Consider the following 14,924-nt stretch of genomic DNA (forward strand, 5'->3'; position numbering starts at 1 on the left):
GTAGAGACTCATGAACTCACACGTACTGAATAAAAAGTGGCAGCTTAATAGAGAGTGGTCTCTCAAGAAAGACTAGAAAAACATTAATAATTATTCTGAGCATGGCGTTTGGAATATAAAGAAAAGAATTCCAGAGGGAGGAAAGAGTATGTGTAAAGACACACTAGTGAGAGGAAATATGACACATTGTAAGATGTAAAACAGTTCTGTATCAGTTAAAATATATGTTTTGAAAATCTCAAACATAGGATTTAGCTGGGTCCCTAGAGTTTTACAGAACCAATCTTCTCTGCCTCCTAGGATGGATTTCCAAATATTTTAAGACACCTGTTATTTATCCTCAAGATTTTCCAAGTTAATCAATGCCATTACATTTCCCACTTGTTACTTGCATAGGATTTGGATTGTAAAACCTAAAGACAAATTTTAAACCTAACATTGGCTTGCTGTTTGACAGTAGGATAATCTACCTAGTCTCTTTAACTTCCAATAAAAAGCCCCCTTTCCTAACTGAAAAAGCCTTCTTTGATAGACCATGGAACAGTGATTTGGAGATACTTTTTAGGTATCATCATTAAATCTGAACATGAATTCTTCTATTTAGGTTCACTATTATGTTTCTGAAAACATCACATATTTAGTAAAATATTTCCTAGAGAGTTATAAAATCAAATCGATAATTATAGATTTCACAAGTGATCTTTATTCTGGGCACATACATATTAGGAAAACATAGAGGTATTAGCTTTCCAAAGTGAATTCATAGTGGAATATTTTGAAGATGAACAAATCAGAGCAATAAATTAAAGAAGAAAGTGCATCTAGCAATGTGTAAGAGAACATCGTGGATAAGGATTGTATGATTAAAAGGATAAAAATTTAGCAGTAGATTAAATAGCTATTTGTGGGTAACTTCAATCACTATCATAATATAAAAATAAAGAAAGAAATATATTTAAAAGGTAGCTGATGTAGGCTGCAATTTTCAATAAGCTTTAACGGTATTCTTTTATAAAAACCAAAGCTATTATTTTAAAGTAGTAAAGATGCCTTTTTTAACTGTATACTTCAAGGCTTGTTTCATTTGTTCATGTCTTTGAGTATGTATAAAAGGATTTAATACGAGTGCAACTGAGGTAGTGAGTACTGTGATCCCCTTGCTTGAAGCTACCCTTTCCTCTGCGGAAGGTTTCATATACATAAAAATACAATTACCATAGGAGATAGAGACAACAATCATGTGGGAGGAACTGGTAGAAAAAGCCTTCTTCTTCTGCTGGGCAGAAGGGATCTTCAGAATCCTTCCCATGATATTTGCATAGGAAAGCAATACCAGTGCCAATGTAATCAGGAGTGTGACAGTGGCTAAAATAAAACTTAACAGTTCTATGACTTGGGTGTCTGTGCAGGAGAGTTTGAGGAGAGGGGAATAGTCACAGGCAAAGTGGTCAATAGTATTGGCATCACAGAATTCCAACCCCAGGCCCATGATAAGTCCAGGAGAGACTGTTAATAACCCAGCTAACCAAGAATGAAAACTAGTTGGGTGCAGACTCTGTTGCTCATAATGGTTGCATAATGAAGGGGTTTGCAGATGGCCACATAGCGGTCATAGGACATGGCAGCCAACAGGAAAAACTCTGATACACCCAAGAAGATGATAAAAAACAACTGTGTCAGACAAGCATCATAGGAAATTGTTTTATCCATAGTCACTATGCTGACCAGGAACCTAGGGAAGCAGACAGATGTCAAGGACACTTCTAAAAAGGAAAAATTCCAAAGGAAGAAACACATGGATGTGTTGAGGTGGGAATCCAGCAGATTTAATCAGATTTCCCATAACACTCAATGAATACATTAGAAATAGAAAAATGAAAATTACAGTTTTCCAGTTTGGCTCATCTGTCAGTCCTAGGAGAATGAATGTCATCACCATTATATGCTTTCTCATGGTGAAATTCCTTCTAATACCATTTGATCTGGAAAAAAAATTAATCCCATGTTTAAAAATGCTTTGCTGAAAATAGATTTAAAAGTGATATGAGGAACCAAGTAACTCAGTTCAAATACTTATACTTTTCTACTCCTATGATTTCAACCATTTTATCTAGCAGTCAGAACCACAGGCTTAATCCCGCTTATTTCATCTCTTTTTCTGGATACTCATTTTCCTAGTTGTCTTTCAGATCTTCATTACATTGTAAAAAAATGGCTATATTACCTTCTAAGTATCTGCAACTTTCTCTAGCTTAAAGTTTTGTCTAAAATACTGAGAAGTAATCTTACTGAGTCTTTCAGAAATCTCACTGAATCCACAAGAAAACGTTTTTTAGCTTGTCTTGGTTACTTTCTCCATTGTTAAAATAATCTTCTGCTCAGTTTCTTTCAGCAAGATAAATCTTTTTTGTATTCTTCTACATTTTTAACAGCTAATTAGGACCCAACTCTTGTAACTAATCTTTTTTAAATGGTTATTTTCTGATCATATATTTCTGATTGGTCTTGAGTTTCCTGGTATTGCCTATTAAAACTACTTTCGATGGAAAGAAATTTTAATGAATTTTAGTATAATGTAAATCTTAAAACTAGTATATAAATATGAAGTTGGAGTTTTTAAGTGGAATTTGGAATTGATTTACCTAATTGTTCAGTCAGTTTCAACTTCATGATTATGTGGAAGTAAATAATCCATAAACAATCTATAAATCAAAATTGAAGTGAGTTTACTATGAGCCAGCCCTGAGGATCATATAGCCTGGGAGAGTCCTTTCACAAAGGAAGGGAACAGTCCAAAGGAGGGAGGGTGTACAGAGTGGTTATATAGCATCAACGAGCGTGTATCACATACGAAGCTCTGCTGGGCACAGCAATTCGGTGAGCATAGCAGGTTGGTGGTTGTAAGGTGGGTGGTCACAGGGTGAAAGTGGCAGGTCAGCAATCAATCTTTAGTTTAGGGAGGGATGTTTATCCTTCCCCTGTGGAGGAAGTTACATCCTTATCTTTAAGGGCATTGTTCTTGACTTTGGGGTGATGGGGCTGAGGGCGGGCTGCCCCAAGATGTGCCACTCTGGTATGCAGACTATTTCAAGCTGAAGACAATGAAGCCTCAAAAGACTCAGGAAGAGCGTCTGACCCTCCTCCCTCAAACTGCCTAAAGGACTTTAAAGTCGAAGGCCTGTTCCAGGAAGGAGGTCATATTCCTATCGGGTGATGGTTGTAGTATGATGGAAAATAGGTGCGATACAAGGACACCAAGAAACCACCAACAAACCCATTTTTTGGGGCCTAGCAAAACCTGTTTAACAAACATTTGCATTCCATCTCTATGTAGATTGTCTTCCTCCCCTTTGAAGTCCCAGATCACTATGTCCTCCTTGTCTGTAGCTGAGGATACTTAAACAGGTGGACGCAGCCAGATGGCAGAGTTACTCAGTTTACCCTGGGTTTCTCCCGTGTATACATGCTATTAAATTTTGTTTGATTTTCTCTTGCTAACCTGCCTCTTTGATTATTTGACCAGCCATAAGATCCTTAAGGAAAAGCGGTGAGGGGAATTCTCCCACCTCCCCGACAGGGGCATAGTAAATACTTACAGCAGATATACAATGCATGCTCAATGGCCACGTCAGGGCCTTTTGGAAGAACAAGTTCTGATAAATTAGTTTTACACCAAATGGCTTCCTCATATACTCCAATATATCCTATTTTTTCTCATTTATTTATCAAATAGCTTTATCAATGTAAGAAATATTTTACATTCAGTACAATTAAAGTACCCAACTCTTTACTAAATGTAAAGAAATACGTACCAGCCAAATTCTCAATAAAAACTATTGAGAATTGTTATTCATGATGTTATTCTAATAGAGAAATTCAATCACTTTTTCAAATACATACATTGAATCTTGAATCCTGAGTTTCATAAATATTTATTCTAAATCTGAATTAAGTTGGTTTAGTCTGTGGTCACACATTCAGAATAAAATGGATTATATAGCAAATATTTTGTACATAAATCAACAAAATGCTGAAAATACTCAAGGTCCATGAATTCTACAGGGGTTTTATTCATTAATGCATTCTGAAATTTTTCTTTTGCACCATTAACTAAAAATGTAATATGAATTATTTTTCCAATAAAATATGTATTTCTTTCTAACCCATATTTTTCTTTGCTTTCTCACTCTTGAGAAAGACCTTATTCACATTAAAATCCAGAGTTGCTTAATAAGAAACTTAAACATGTGTGGGCCTTCTCCTTTTCTCTCTCTGTCCCTCCATTCATCACACATATGGCATTTTCAAACACATTTTTCTGAAATCTCTACAAATATAAAACAAGTAACATCTGGATTCAGCCTAACTTAAAATCTGAATATTTAAGTTATTAATCTAGAATCAAAAGAGTAGGGTTTTTTTGTGTGTGTGTAAAAAGAATTCTGGTCACTCACTAGAGACTCTCAATCTTTCTTAATGGTTTTGCCTCTACATAGCCATAGATTTATTTTTGCTCTCTAATAAGAAACAGCATATTTACTCATAACTCATATAGGGCCCTGGGGATCCATGTGGAGAAGATATTAATTGTCTGTTTTCATCATTAACTCCAAAACAAAGTAACAAAGTTAATTAAGAGTCTAGTTATGGCATCTATAGGAAACCTGAAATGTTGATGTTAAAATGGAGTCTAATTTCTATACTGGAGATTAAAAGGGCGTATAAAGAACTTCAGGCTTTTTGAAGTGTCTGAGCTGAGAATGGTCCGAAGGAAGAAGAAAACTAGAGCTCTCTCACTCTTCATTCCAAACGAAGAATCGATAGAAGACTGTTGCAATCTATCTAATGATAACATTGTCTATAACCTCTACAGAATACATAGGGTGTTAACCTCTATAACTGAATATTCACCAATTATACATGTGTGTAATTTTTTAGGTCAAACATATTCATTTCCTATCTGCCCCACACAACTACTTAGTCTCTTATAATAACCTTTATTATACTAATAAGTGTTAGCATATTTATTATACATTAATATGGAGGCCATGAAAATAATAGTGTCGGGGAAGTGGGAGAATTCCCCCCACCGCTTTTCCTTAAGGTTCTTATGGCTGGTCAAATAATCAAAGAGGCAGGTTAGCAAGAGAAAATCAAACAAAATTTAATAGCATGTATACATGGGAGAAACCCAGGGTAAACTGAGTAACTCAGCCATCTGGCTGAGTCCACCAGTTTAAGTACCCTCAGCTACAGACAAGGAGGACATAGTGATCTGGGACTTCAAAGGGGAGGAAGACAATCTACATAGAGATGGAATGCGGAAGTTTGCTAAGCAGGACTTTGATAAGAGTGGACTTCGCAAGGGTCCCCCCAAGTGTCCTAGATAGTTATCTATGGTGATGGCCTGTCCTGGAGACAACCTTTATTTTAAATTTCTTTAGGCAGCTTGGGGGAAGGTCAGATGCTCTTTCTGGGTCTTTTTAGGCTTCATTGTCTTCAGCTCGAAATAGTCCGTATACCAGAGTGGCACAACTTGAAGCGGCCTGCTCTCAGCCCCATCAATAGCATAACTGACTTTTTAGAAAGTATATAATCACAGAAGCGTAATTAAATAAAAATAAACTGATAAGATCAATGAGGGCTCACCTCAGAAGAAACATCTCTCATCATATAGAAAAATAATGAATTTAGTGCATCAGATTCCAATTATTAGAGAGTCCAAAGGAAAAAGATTGGAAAGCTTATAAAATCTGAACTGGCTTTCTTAAAAAGGTGTCACTTATAAGGAAGAAAGAGGACCTTGTGTACCAGTTTTCTATGCTGCACAACAAATTACCTCAAATTTAGCACCTTAAAACAGCATTCATATATTATCTCATAATTGCTATAAGTGAGAAACCTGGGTGCTGTCTAGCAGGGTGTTCTGCAAAGCTACAATCAAGGTATCATGAGAGCTGGATCATCATCTGGAGGCTTGACTGGGGATGGATCCATTTCCAAGACTACTCAGCTTGTTGGAAAAATCACATTTTTATGGCTGTGGAATTCACAGAAGCTTACGCATTCAAAGCCAGCAATGGAGACAGATACTCTACAGGAAGTTTGCCAGCAAGAGTTTTATAAAACTTAATCACAAGAGTGGCCTCAGGTCATCTTTGCCTTATTGTGTTGCTTAGAAGCAAGTCCCAGGCTCTGCCTGCACTCGGGGAGTAGAGACGGAGAAGGGCACAGACAGCAGGACTCAGGAGTCATGAAGATCGCTTTACAGTCTGCTTCCCATATCTTGGAAAGGAGATTTTTTTCTTGGAAATTTGGTGGTGAAAATAAATTTTAAATGGCTGAAACACCAAATTATGCTAAATATAATATTTATAAAATATTAGAAAAAGAGGGAAAATGTACCATTTTTGGTTAAAAATACTGACCTTTATTTAAAGTTTCTTGAGATAAGACAATCAGCCTCAGCCGCCGTACTTCTCCTTCACTCCCATCGATTCACTTGTTTCAGCAAGTCCACGAAAATAACGCAAATATACAATTCTAAGGACAAAAAGAATTTAAATTTGGCATCCATAGAAAAAATACTGAAAGGAGAAGACAAAAAATGAGAATCAAATAATTCAATGTCTGAAAACAGTATACTAGATCCCAAACAAAAATTAGGCAAATATAACAAAACAGTGCACAAACTTTGCTTCCTTCACTTTCTAATATGGAAAAAACAATACTTAAGGAGGTTTTTCAGATAACCAATCTAATGACTTTTATGTTCATATATCAGTCTCTCAATTTTTATTGTATCTTGATGATGTGTCTGTCTACTAACTATACCTTACCTAAAATAGACATTCAATATATTTTTTATTAACAAATAAACATTAGAATAGCACATTTTATATCCTTGTGGCCCTTTCCTCTTCCTATTTTCTGCTTCTTCACATGTTTGCATGTAATTGGATTGTATTCCCTTGGCAGACATTTATTTCAGGTAAAAATAAAATAATACTGACAATATGAAATCAAAAATAATTCAAAGACTGCTATTTCCTTACTGTTGTTCCTAGCATCATACACCTCTCTAACATTCAATGTATGTACAAAAAATCATTCCCAAGGATACTAAGTAAAATGATTTAACTAAATTTAGAGTGCATTTATCATACCATATTTCTCCAGAGACATTTTAATTCTGTTTTCCTACAAGAATCCCCTGTGACTATTTTGAGGAAAAAGCAGATAAAATCAGTCTGATTTGGAAACAGTAGTTAGAAAACCAAGTCTCCTGCTAGAAGGTAAAGAGAGTTAAAAATATATATATATAAACCATCTTTCTTTCCCCAAAGTTACTGAGAGCCAAGATTTCTATTACTGGGTTCTCCTAGCAGCTAAGGCTAGAAAGTTGTTTTTATGGAAATTTTGGAAAACAAAAGATACTAAATGCCTGGCCTTGGATTGTGCAACTTGGGATAGTTCTTCACATTTCAGGGGTTTTCTTTCTCACAAATTTTTACTCATATGTCATGCAGCACGCCTCTTTTCCATAGCTGTTATTTCTTGATTCACACTCACGGTTTGAGTCCTTTCCTTCTAGCTTTACTCTTAAATAGCAAGTTAGTACCAGTGACACAGCTGCTCATTGAAAAGTTTTGCAACACTACTTGAGTCTCAGAATTCCAACTTAATGTGAGTTGACTACTTGGGACTGCCCACAGAAGTTTTGCCACTGTGTCACCAACTCTCATGGATCACAAGTTGCAGGACCTCTTGAATACTCTGCTTACAGTCTGGATGTAGCACCTTCCGTCAGCACATGGGACTACGTCACCTTTCTATCAGGGCCTTCTTGACTTCAGGAATGAATTTCCTACTGGACTTATTCTTCAATATGTTCCACCTCACTCTATGCAATCAGAATGATCCTTCCAAATTCCACCTACACATGATGTAAGTATGTTATTGCGTAAGAAAATCAAAGGCAGAAACAAGTTGTAAAGTCCATGAAATGCTCCAAATGTGAAGCATGAGGCACGGACTCTCAGTTAAAATAAGGCAGCAGAGCTTCTGGGCTTCAGCAGGCAAGTTGCTACCACATGGGATTGTATCATTATAAGTATACTTTTCACTTATCACCTCATTTATTTTTTCTGTTTTCTAATCAGTTTATAACTTAGATCACTTAACTTTGCCTGTTAGAATCTCTTCCAAACAGTAATAGATTATTATTTAATTCAGAAAGGAAAAATTTTAAATTCTGAGTTTGTTTGTTTAGGAGGATATAAATATTAGTTTTGATGGCCCCGATTCTTTTGTTACATTATTAATTCTCCACATAGGTAGGAATGACACTAGATAACTCGAAGAAAACTGTGAAAATAGCTCTCTAAAAAAAGGAACTTCAAAATGTTTCATTTTCAGAAAATCATTATAACACGTGGTCATTGGCAGAATATTTTAACAAAAATAAAATAATATTTTACATTCTAAAGTATTCTACTTAATTTTCACACAAATATGATCAAATTTTTAAAAGAAAGTAGAGCACATTTGATAAGTATATTTTTATTATGCAGATGAGTTTATTAGACCTATCAAGTGACTCTCAATGTTAAATGGCTAGTGATCTAAAAGGCAGATACTAGGTATAAGATGTAAGTCCTGGCTCACATATATGTCCAGAATTCAGTAACTTGCTGGCTAATTTATTGGTCCATTTCATTATGTATTGCTTAATCCAGCATAAGTGATGAAAAAAGTAATCCCATACTCCCTAAATCATTGTTTTTTATTTGCATTTACGGACCTTGATTAAGTCAGCAATAAGAAATGAAAAATCGAACATCTGTGACAGAATTCATTCTTCTGGGATTAACAGAAGACCCAGAGCTAAATGTTTTGATTTTTATACTTCTATTTTTCACCTATATACTGAGTGTAACTGGAAACCTGACAATTATCACCCTTACTCTGATAGATCCAAACCTCAAAACTCCTATGTATGTTTTCCTTAGGAATTTCTCTTTCCTAGAAATCTCATTCACAACAGTTAGTATTCCTAGATTCCTGGTCAGCATTGTAACAGGCGATATGACCATTTCCTATAGCTCTTGCATGGCCCAGGTGTTTTTCTTCATATTTCTTGGTTCAACAGAATTTTTCCTTTTGACTACTATGTCCTATGATCGGTACGTGGCCATCTGTAAGCCATTGCACTACACAACAATAATGAACAGCAGAGTCTGCAACCAGCTTGTAATTAGTTCTTGGCTGGCAGGATTTCTCATTATCTTTCCACCTGTGATCATGGGGCTTCAACTGGATTTTTGTGACTCCAACATCATTGACCACTTCACCTGTGACTCTTCTCCTATGCTACTGATCTCCTGCACAGACACAGCGTTCCTAGAGCTCATGGGATTTTTTCTGGCAGTATTCACACTCATGGTAACCTTAACGTTAGTGATCTTTTCCTATGTATTCATCCTTAAAACGGTTCTGAGAATCCCCTCTGCTGAGCAAAGGAAAAAGGCCTTTTCCACTTGTTCCTCGCACATGATTGTTGTCTCCATTTCTTATGGAAGTTGCATTTTCATGTATGTCAAAACTTCAGCAAAAGAAGGAATGGCTTTGACCAAGGGCATAGCCGTGCTCAATACCTCTGTTGCCCCAATGCTAAATCCTTTCATTTACTCCCTAAGGAACCAGCAGGTAAAGCAGTCCTTTAAGAACTTGGTCAAAAAGTGCTTCTCAAATAAATTGTAATCATAAAGAAATTCATGGCCTGAACTTTAATTGAAACTTTATGTCTAACACAATATCAGTGTCATTATATTTCTCCATTCACTACTGCATTCAACTTATTTTTTCTTCAGGTTTTATTGCCCACTTAATTCATTTTGACCTCATATGCATCAACTATCTTTTCATATTTATGTGTTCTAAAAATTTTCTGAGCATGAGTGATTTGATGTCACATAAATGAGAATAACGTCTAACAAGAATTCCAGAATTTAGTTTTCACAATCATTGTAGAACTTTCGCTTTGAGTGGAATCAAAAGCTAAATAAAAGTTATCATCAAGCTACTCTAAAAAATTATTTCCCCCAGTGCTTAGCACAGAGTATTAACATAAGCTCTTCTGGGAGGTGAAGTCTCCTAATTCTGGTGCGCTTCTGTTTGTCCTTGTATCTTCTGTGGTTTTTATATTATAAATGTTGATCTATGCTATTTGAGGCATAGATGTTAGATCTTCATTGTGAATTCCTCTCTCTAATATTACAAAATATGTTGTTTAATGCTTTCTGGGTTAAATTCCAAAGTTACTAGAAGTATGGCATTGACATTTCTGTAAACCTCCAATTCACTCGCCGTGAAGCATTTTTAATGAATTACGCTGATGATTGCTCCATGGTCCTTTATTTTAATTTGCTGATGGTGAGCCTGGAGCTCATCTGAGGCTCCCAAGGAAAGAACCTGGCTCATGATGTCCTAGGATTCACTTACCTCTCTTTGATGTTTTTGGCAATTAAAACTATGGATTTTCTATCTCAGATAGTTCTCAAAGTTTCTGGTACACTGGTGGTACTCTAAAATGTTTTCTAGCATTTGCATGATTTCATTCTTTTAAAAAATATCAATTTCCTCCAGAACTTTTGCAGGCATTGGAGAGTATGATTTAAGCATGTTTGCACCGTCCAAACTTTGACAAAAATCTTTCCTATAAGAAGTTCTAAATTACAGCTCTACACATAGAAGAATGAAATTTCATTTTCTTTTCATCCATTTGCTTCTTTCCTATCTTCTTTCACAAGGGATGCATGAACACACAAAATCATCTAATTTACTGTCAGAACACTTTTCTTTAATATTCATTTGAGTTCTCTAGGGCTATCTTTTCTCCTCATTAAAAAATGAGTTCTTCTAACACGTGTTTATTAAAAGAGAGTTACACATAATCAAAAACAGATGACAATTAACAACTTCTGTCTGAAAGTATGAATGTCTAAAACATCCTTATGATATTTACATTTTTGCGTCTCAGTAAAAACATTACTACATCTGGTTGTAAAATGTGTTTTGCTCAATTTGATAGTAACTTCAGCTAGAATTGGGAAATATACTGGACTCTCTTCTTAGGCATCATAGATATGAATTTACCAGCTATTTCAGAATTATGTTTTTGTTTCTCTCTTTGATATACTTTTCATTTTTCCAGTTGTTTCTTTGGGGATTCTATGTAGCTCTAAATACTTGCTTTGCGTCTATTGATGCAGATATGACTCAAGCAAGGTGGTGCTCAGGAAAGTCCAGACCCTTCAGTGCATATGGGCAGAGAGAGACAGTGTGCTGGGAAGTACTTAACAACCAGTTAGAAAAAAAATACACAGACATATAAATTTTCCTAATATAATTTACAAATAATAATAAAACATACAATAAACTTCCTTGTAAATTCTATATACCCAATTGACTTTAACAGAATGATTTCATTGATTTTCACCAAACTCATGTCCATAACCAACTTATATTTGCAAATCAACCACAATTTGACAAATGGAGTTGAATTTAACACCATGGCACTCAAATGAATGAGAAGTTACATGCATTGTGGAATTATCTGTATCATTCTCCTATGTTATAATACAAAGAAATGACTAAAGTAACTTCCTATGTTATTGTATGTACTTCAAATCATGCACAATGTGATAACATTTATCACTGCCTAATTTATTCAAACAGAATAGTACTTTGTTATTTTTCATCTATTAAATCATGTAAATGTACATGTAAATGTACCTACACATGTATGTACTTACATTTATATGTATATCTTTATTTATATGTAATACATATGTATACCCACTGCTTTAATATTTTTTTCTTTAAAATGACACATAGAGGAAGCTTATGAGATACAGGGATAACTGACATACAAACAAACATTCAGTTAAGATTCAAACAATGTTGACCGGGGGGCATTATTTATGTTGATCAGAAAATAATTAAATAAAATAACAAACTATGCCATTATGAACAATTTCATGAGTGTAGAACTTTTCTAATTAGAGTTATTACTTAAAGAAAAGGCAATAGTAATCATGTTTGTATAAAACAATTTTACAGAGATCTAGCATCATTTGGCTTGCTAATGATGCCGTCTGGGGGACCTTTACCCAAGATTGTGGTGTATAACTCTGTAATCATACAATATCCTAGCTAACAGTGTTGTTTTCTCTGTTTTATAAGTTGTCTCAATCTAGTTTTGATAAGATTCACCTATTGTTGTATGTAGGATTATATTGCTGCAAAATACACATAAAAATAAAACCAGATTAAGAAAAAAAAATGATTGGATTAATAATCTTAGGAAGACTTGTAAATTCCAGAAGATTCTCAGGAAATGCCTCAGGAGCCAAAAATGATTCGTGTGTGTCAAGACTTATTGTTGATGAATCTCATTCTTGTATGCTTCTCTCTCTCTCTGTTGTTTTTAAATAATTGCTTCATTTGTTTAAATTTGTTTCTTTTTTTTTAATAGATACTGTTTGTCACATGATAAATAACATAGCTTTCCACATCCTCCAATTCACTCTTTTCAATTCTTGATACAAAAGGAAGAAACTCCCAGCCAACAGCTGCAATAGAAGCGTCAGTTTAAAAGAACTGATTGACTCGTCTTTGGGTGTTAGTCACTGACCATCTCTTTAATCCAAGAGGGTCAGTTACGTGATTCTCAGCCACAGTGTATTGGTTAGTTTAAATGTCCTTGTGTTAGGTCATCTAAGTGTGCACTCTAGAGCTGTCATTTACAGTCTTGTGACTTTGCTGGTCATTCTAAAAATGCTTAGCAGTGTTAGCAATTATCATTTTCATTGTTATCACAGTCATTTTTGTTGACATATCTGCCTGAGTCATATTATTCACTGAGAGGTAGAGTTAGAGGTTGGCAGCTACTGTTGCTTAAAAATGAGAGGAGGGACTGGCCTCATGAAATAGGGGTTAAGTTTGTGTGCTTCATTTCAGCAGCCCAGGGTTCCAAGGTTCAGATCCCTGGCATGGGCCTAGAACCACTTGTCAAGCCACACTGTGGAGGCATCTCACATAAAATACAGGAAGATTGGCACAGATGTTAGCTCAGCAGCAATCTTCTTCAAGTGAAAAGAGGAAGATTGGCAACAGATGTTAGCTCAGGGCAAATCTTCCTCACAAAATAAATAAATAAATAAATATGGGAGGAAAATAGTTCTTGAATAAAGAAAATACCATCCAAACTTACGTCAGTAAATTTAACTTAGTCAATTGGCTTTTATGGAAAGCACGCATATCTGCACATGCAAAGTCCCTGACAAAATAAAAGCCCCCTAAGGATGCATATCAACACTCTTTAAATGGTGGCACTCTCTTGGTAAATTTATGATAGCAAAGGGTCAGCCCTTTGTCTTATCCAAGTGACATATTTTATCAGATCTGGATTCCTACCAACCATGATCATGAAAGAGTCCAGTATATAAAGCACAACATAAATTTAGTTACTAAAAGTGGTCAGTAGTGGGGGCCAGCCTGGTGGCCTAGCGGTTAACTTCACACACTCTGTTTTGGTGGCCCAGGGTTCACAGTTTCAGATCCCAGGCACAGATGTAGCATTACTTGTCAAGCTACACTGTGGTGGCATCCCACATAAAACAGAGGAAGATTGGAGCAAATGTTAGCTCAATGAGAATCTTCCTCAAGCAAAAAAAGGAAGACTGGCAATGGATGTTAGCTCAGGGCCAATCTTCCTCACACACACACACACACACAAAAAGGTCACTAGTAGCTGGAATGTAGCTTCTGAGGGAGCTACATCCTTAGCATCAACGTATTAAGGAACTGAAGACAATAGGATAGTATAGATAATCAACATAATTGTTCTCTTTTCAATATGTTTTTTTGTCTAAACATAAAGATACATCATGAATCATTCCTTCCTCTGAAAGTATCTGTGACAAGTAAATGCTCCAGACCAAACGTATTTCTTTACTACATTTCACTAGATCAATACTCTTAAATTCTGATTTTAAATGTGTGTTCATGAGACAGTTAACTCTCCCTAAGTGACTTGCATCAAGTTTATCTAACCTTTCAATTGTATTGGTTTTGTTAAGCGTCAAGTTGGGATAATAGTCTATAACTCAGAAATTTTTTTAGTTGATTGCGTTTTTATTTGTTTGATGAGAGTAAATTAGATTATTTAAGGTGTTAGTTTTTGTCAAAATTGACTATAGTGGAGCCATTCCAAAATGGAGTTGGAGCTGCCTTTCCAGAGAAATTCCTTTGCTATCTTGAACCTTGGACTGGGCCAAATCTTTGGAGTGGGCCAAAATGGCAACTGTTTTACAAACAACTGTTCGAGAAGTCAGCGGGAGAATGGACGTCCTGATCACAAAGACTGAGGATTGTGGGCTTTATGAAGATAGAATCAATAGCTGGTCAATGTTGAGCAAGGCTAGCTTCTGCCTCCAACTCCATTAAAAATCTTTGTAACACAAGCTCCCTTCTTTGCCTCTAAAACATCTGACTTTTACTCCCTAACAGGACACTGTTTGGGTTTCTATCTGAATCTGTGCTCCCTGAATTGTAATTCTTTGATCCCAAATAAACACTTTGCCTCTTAAACTGGTTTCTGTTTTTGTAGGATGACAGTTTCAGAAGCTCAAAAACTATTTATTTTTTTATTATATAAGCTCTCTTTTAGTACGTTCTTCATTCCTGTATTTAAAGAACTACACTCATTTTCTCTCTCTTCTCTTGTTTAGGGCTTTTCTAAGTTAACCATTAAATATTTGTCTTCTGTAATTAATTGTTGACAATATTTTGTTCTCTCATTCTATATATCCCCCCTTTTAAATTTTTATCTCAGAGTTTAATAGAACATTCTAAAATAA

At 35.4% G+C, this 14,924-nt stretch overlaps 1 protein-coding gene and 1 pseudogene across 1 annotated transcript; one reads left to right on the forward strand and one right to left on the reverse strand.

Annotated features, from left to right (window-relative positions):
- Positions 1-1,027: 1,027 nt before the first annotated feature.
- On the reverse strand, positions 1,028-1,797 carry LOC124251182 (olfactory receptor 6C74-like; annotated as a pseudogene).
- A 7,029-nt stretch (positions 1,798-8,826) lies between these two features.
- On the forward strand, positions 8,827-14,620 carry LOC124251285 (olfactory receptor 6C76-like). The gene is made up of 2 exons (XM_046683960.1): positions 8,827-9,740; positions 14,575-14,620. The coding sequence occupies exons 1-2, from the start codon at positions 8,827-8,829 to the stop codon at positions 14,618-14,620; spliced, it is 960 nt and encodes a 319-aa protein (XP_046539916.1).
- The last annotated feature ends 304 nt before the right edge of the window (positions 14,621-14,924 follow it).

Source organism: Equus quagga, chromosome 1, assembly GCF_021613505.1.
Source record: "Equus quagga isolate Etosha38 chromosome 1, UCLA_HA_Equagga_1.0, whole genome shotgun sequence".
Lineage (NCBI taxonomy): Eukaryota > Metazoa > Chordata > Mammalia > Perissodactyla > Equidae > Equus > Equus quagga.

Coding starts and splice junctions, on each gene's coding strand:
- LOC124251285 (XM_046683960.1), top strand. CDS start 8,827: ATGAAAAATCGAACATCTGTGACAGAATTCATTCTTCTGGGATTAACA. Junction 9,741..14,574: donor TTTAAGAACTTGGTCAAAAA/GTGCTTCTCAAA, acceptor ACTCCCTAACAG/GACACTGTTTGGGTTTCTAT.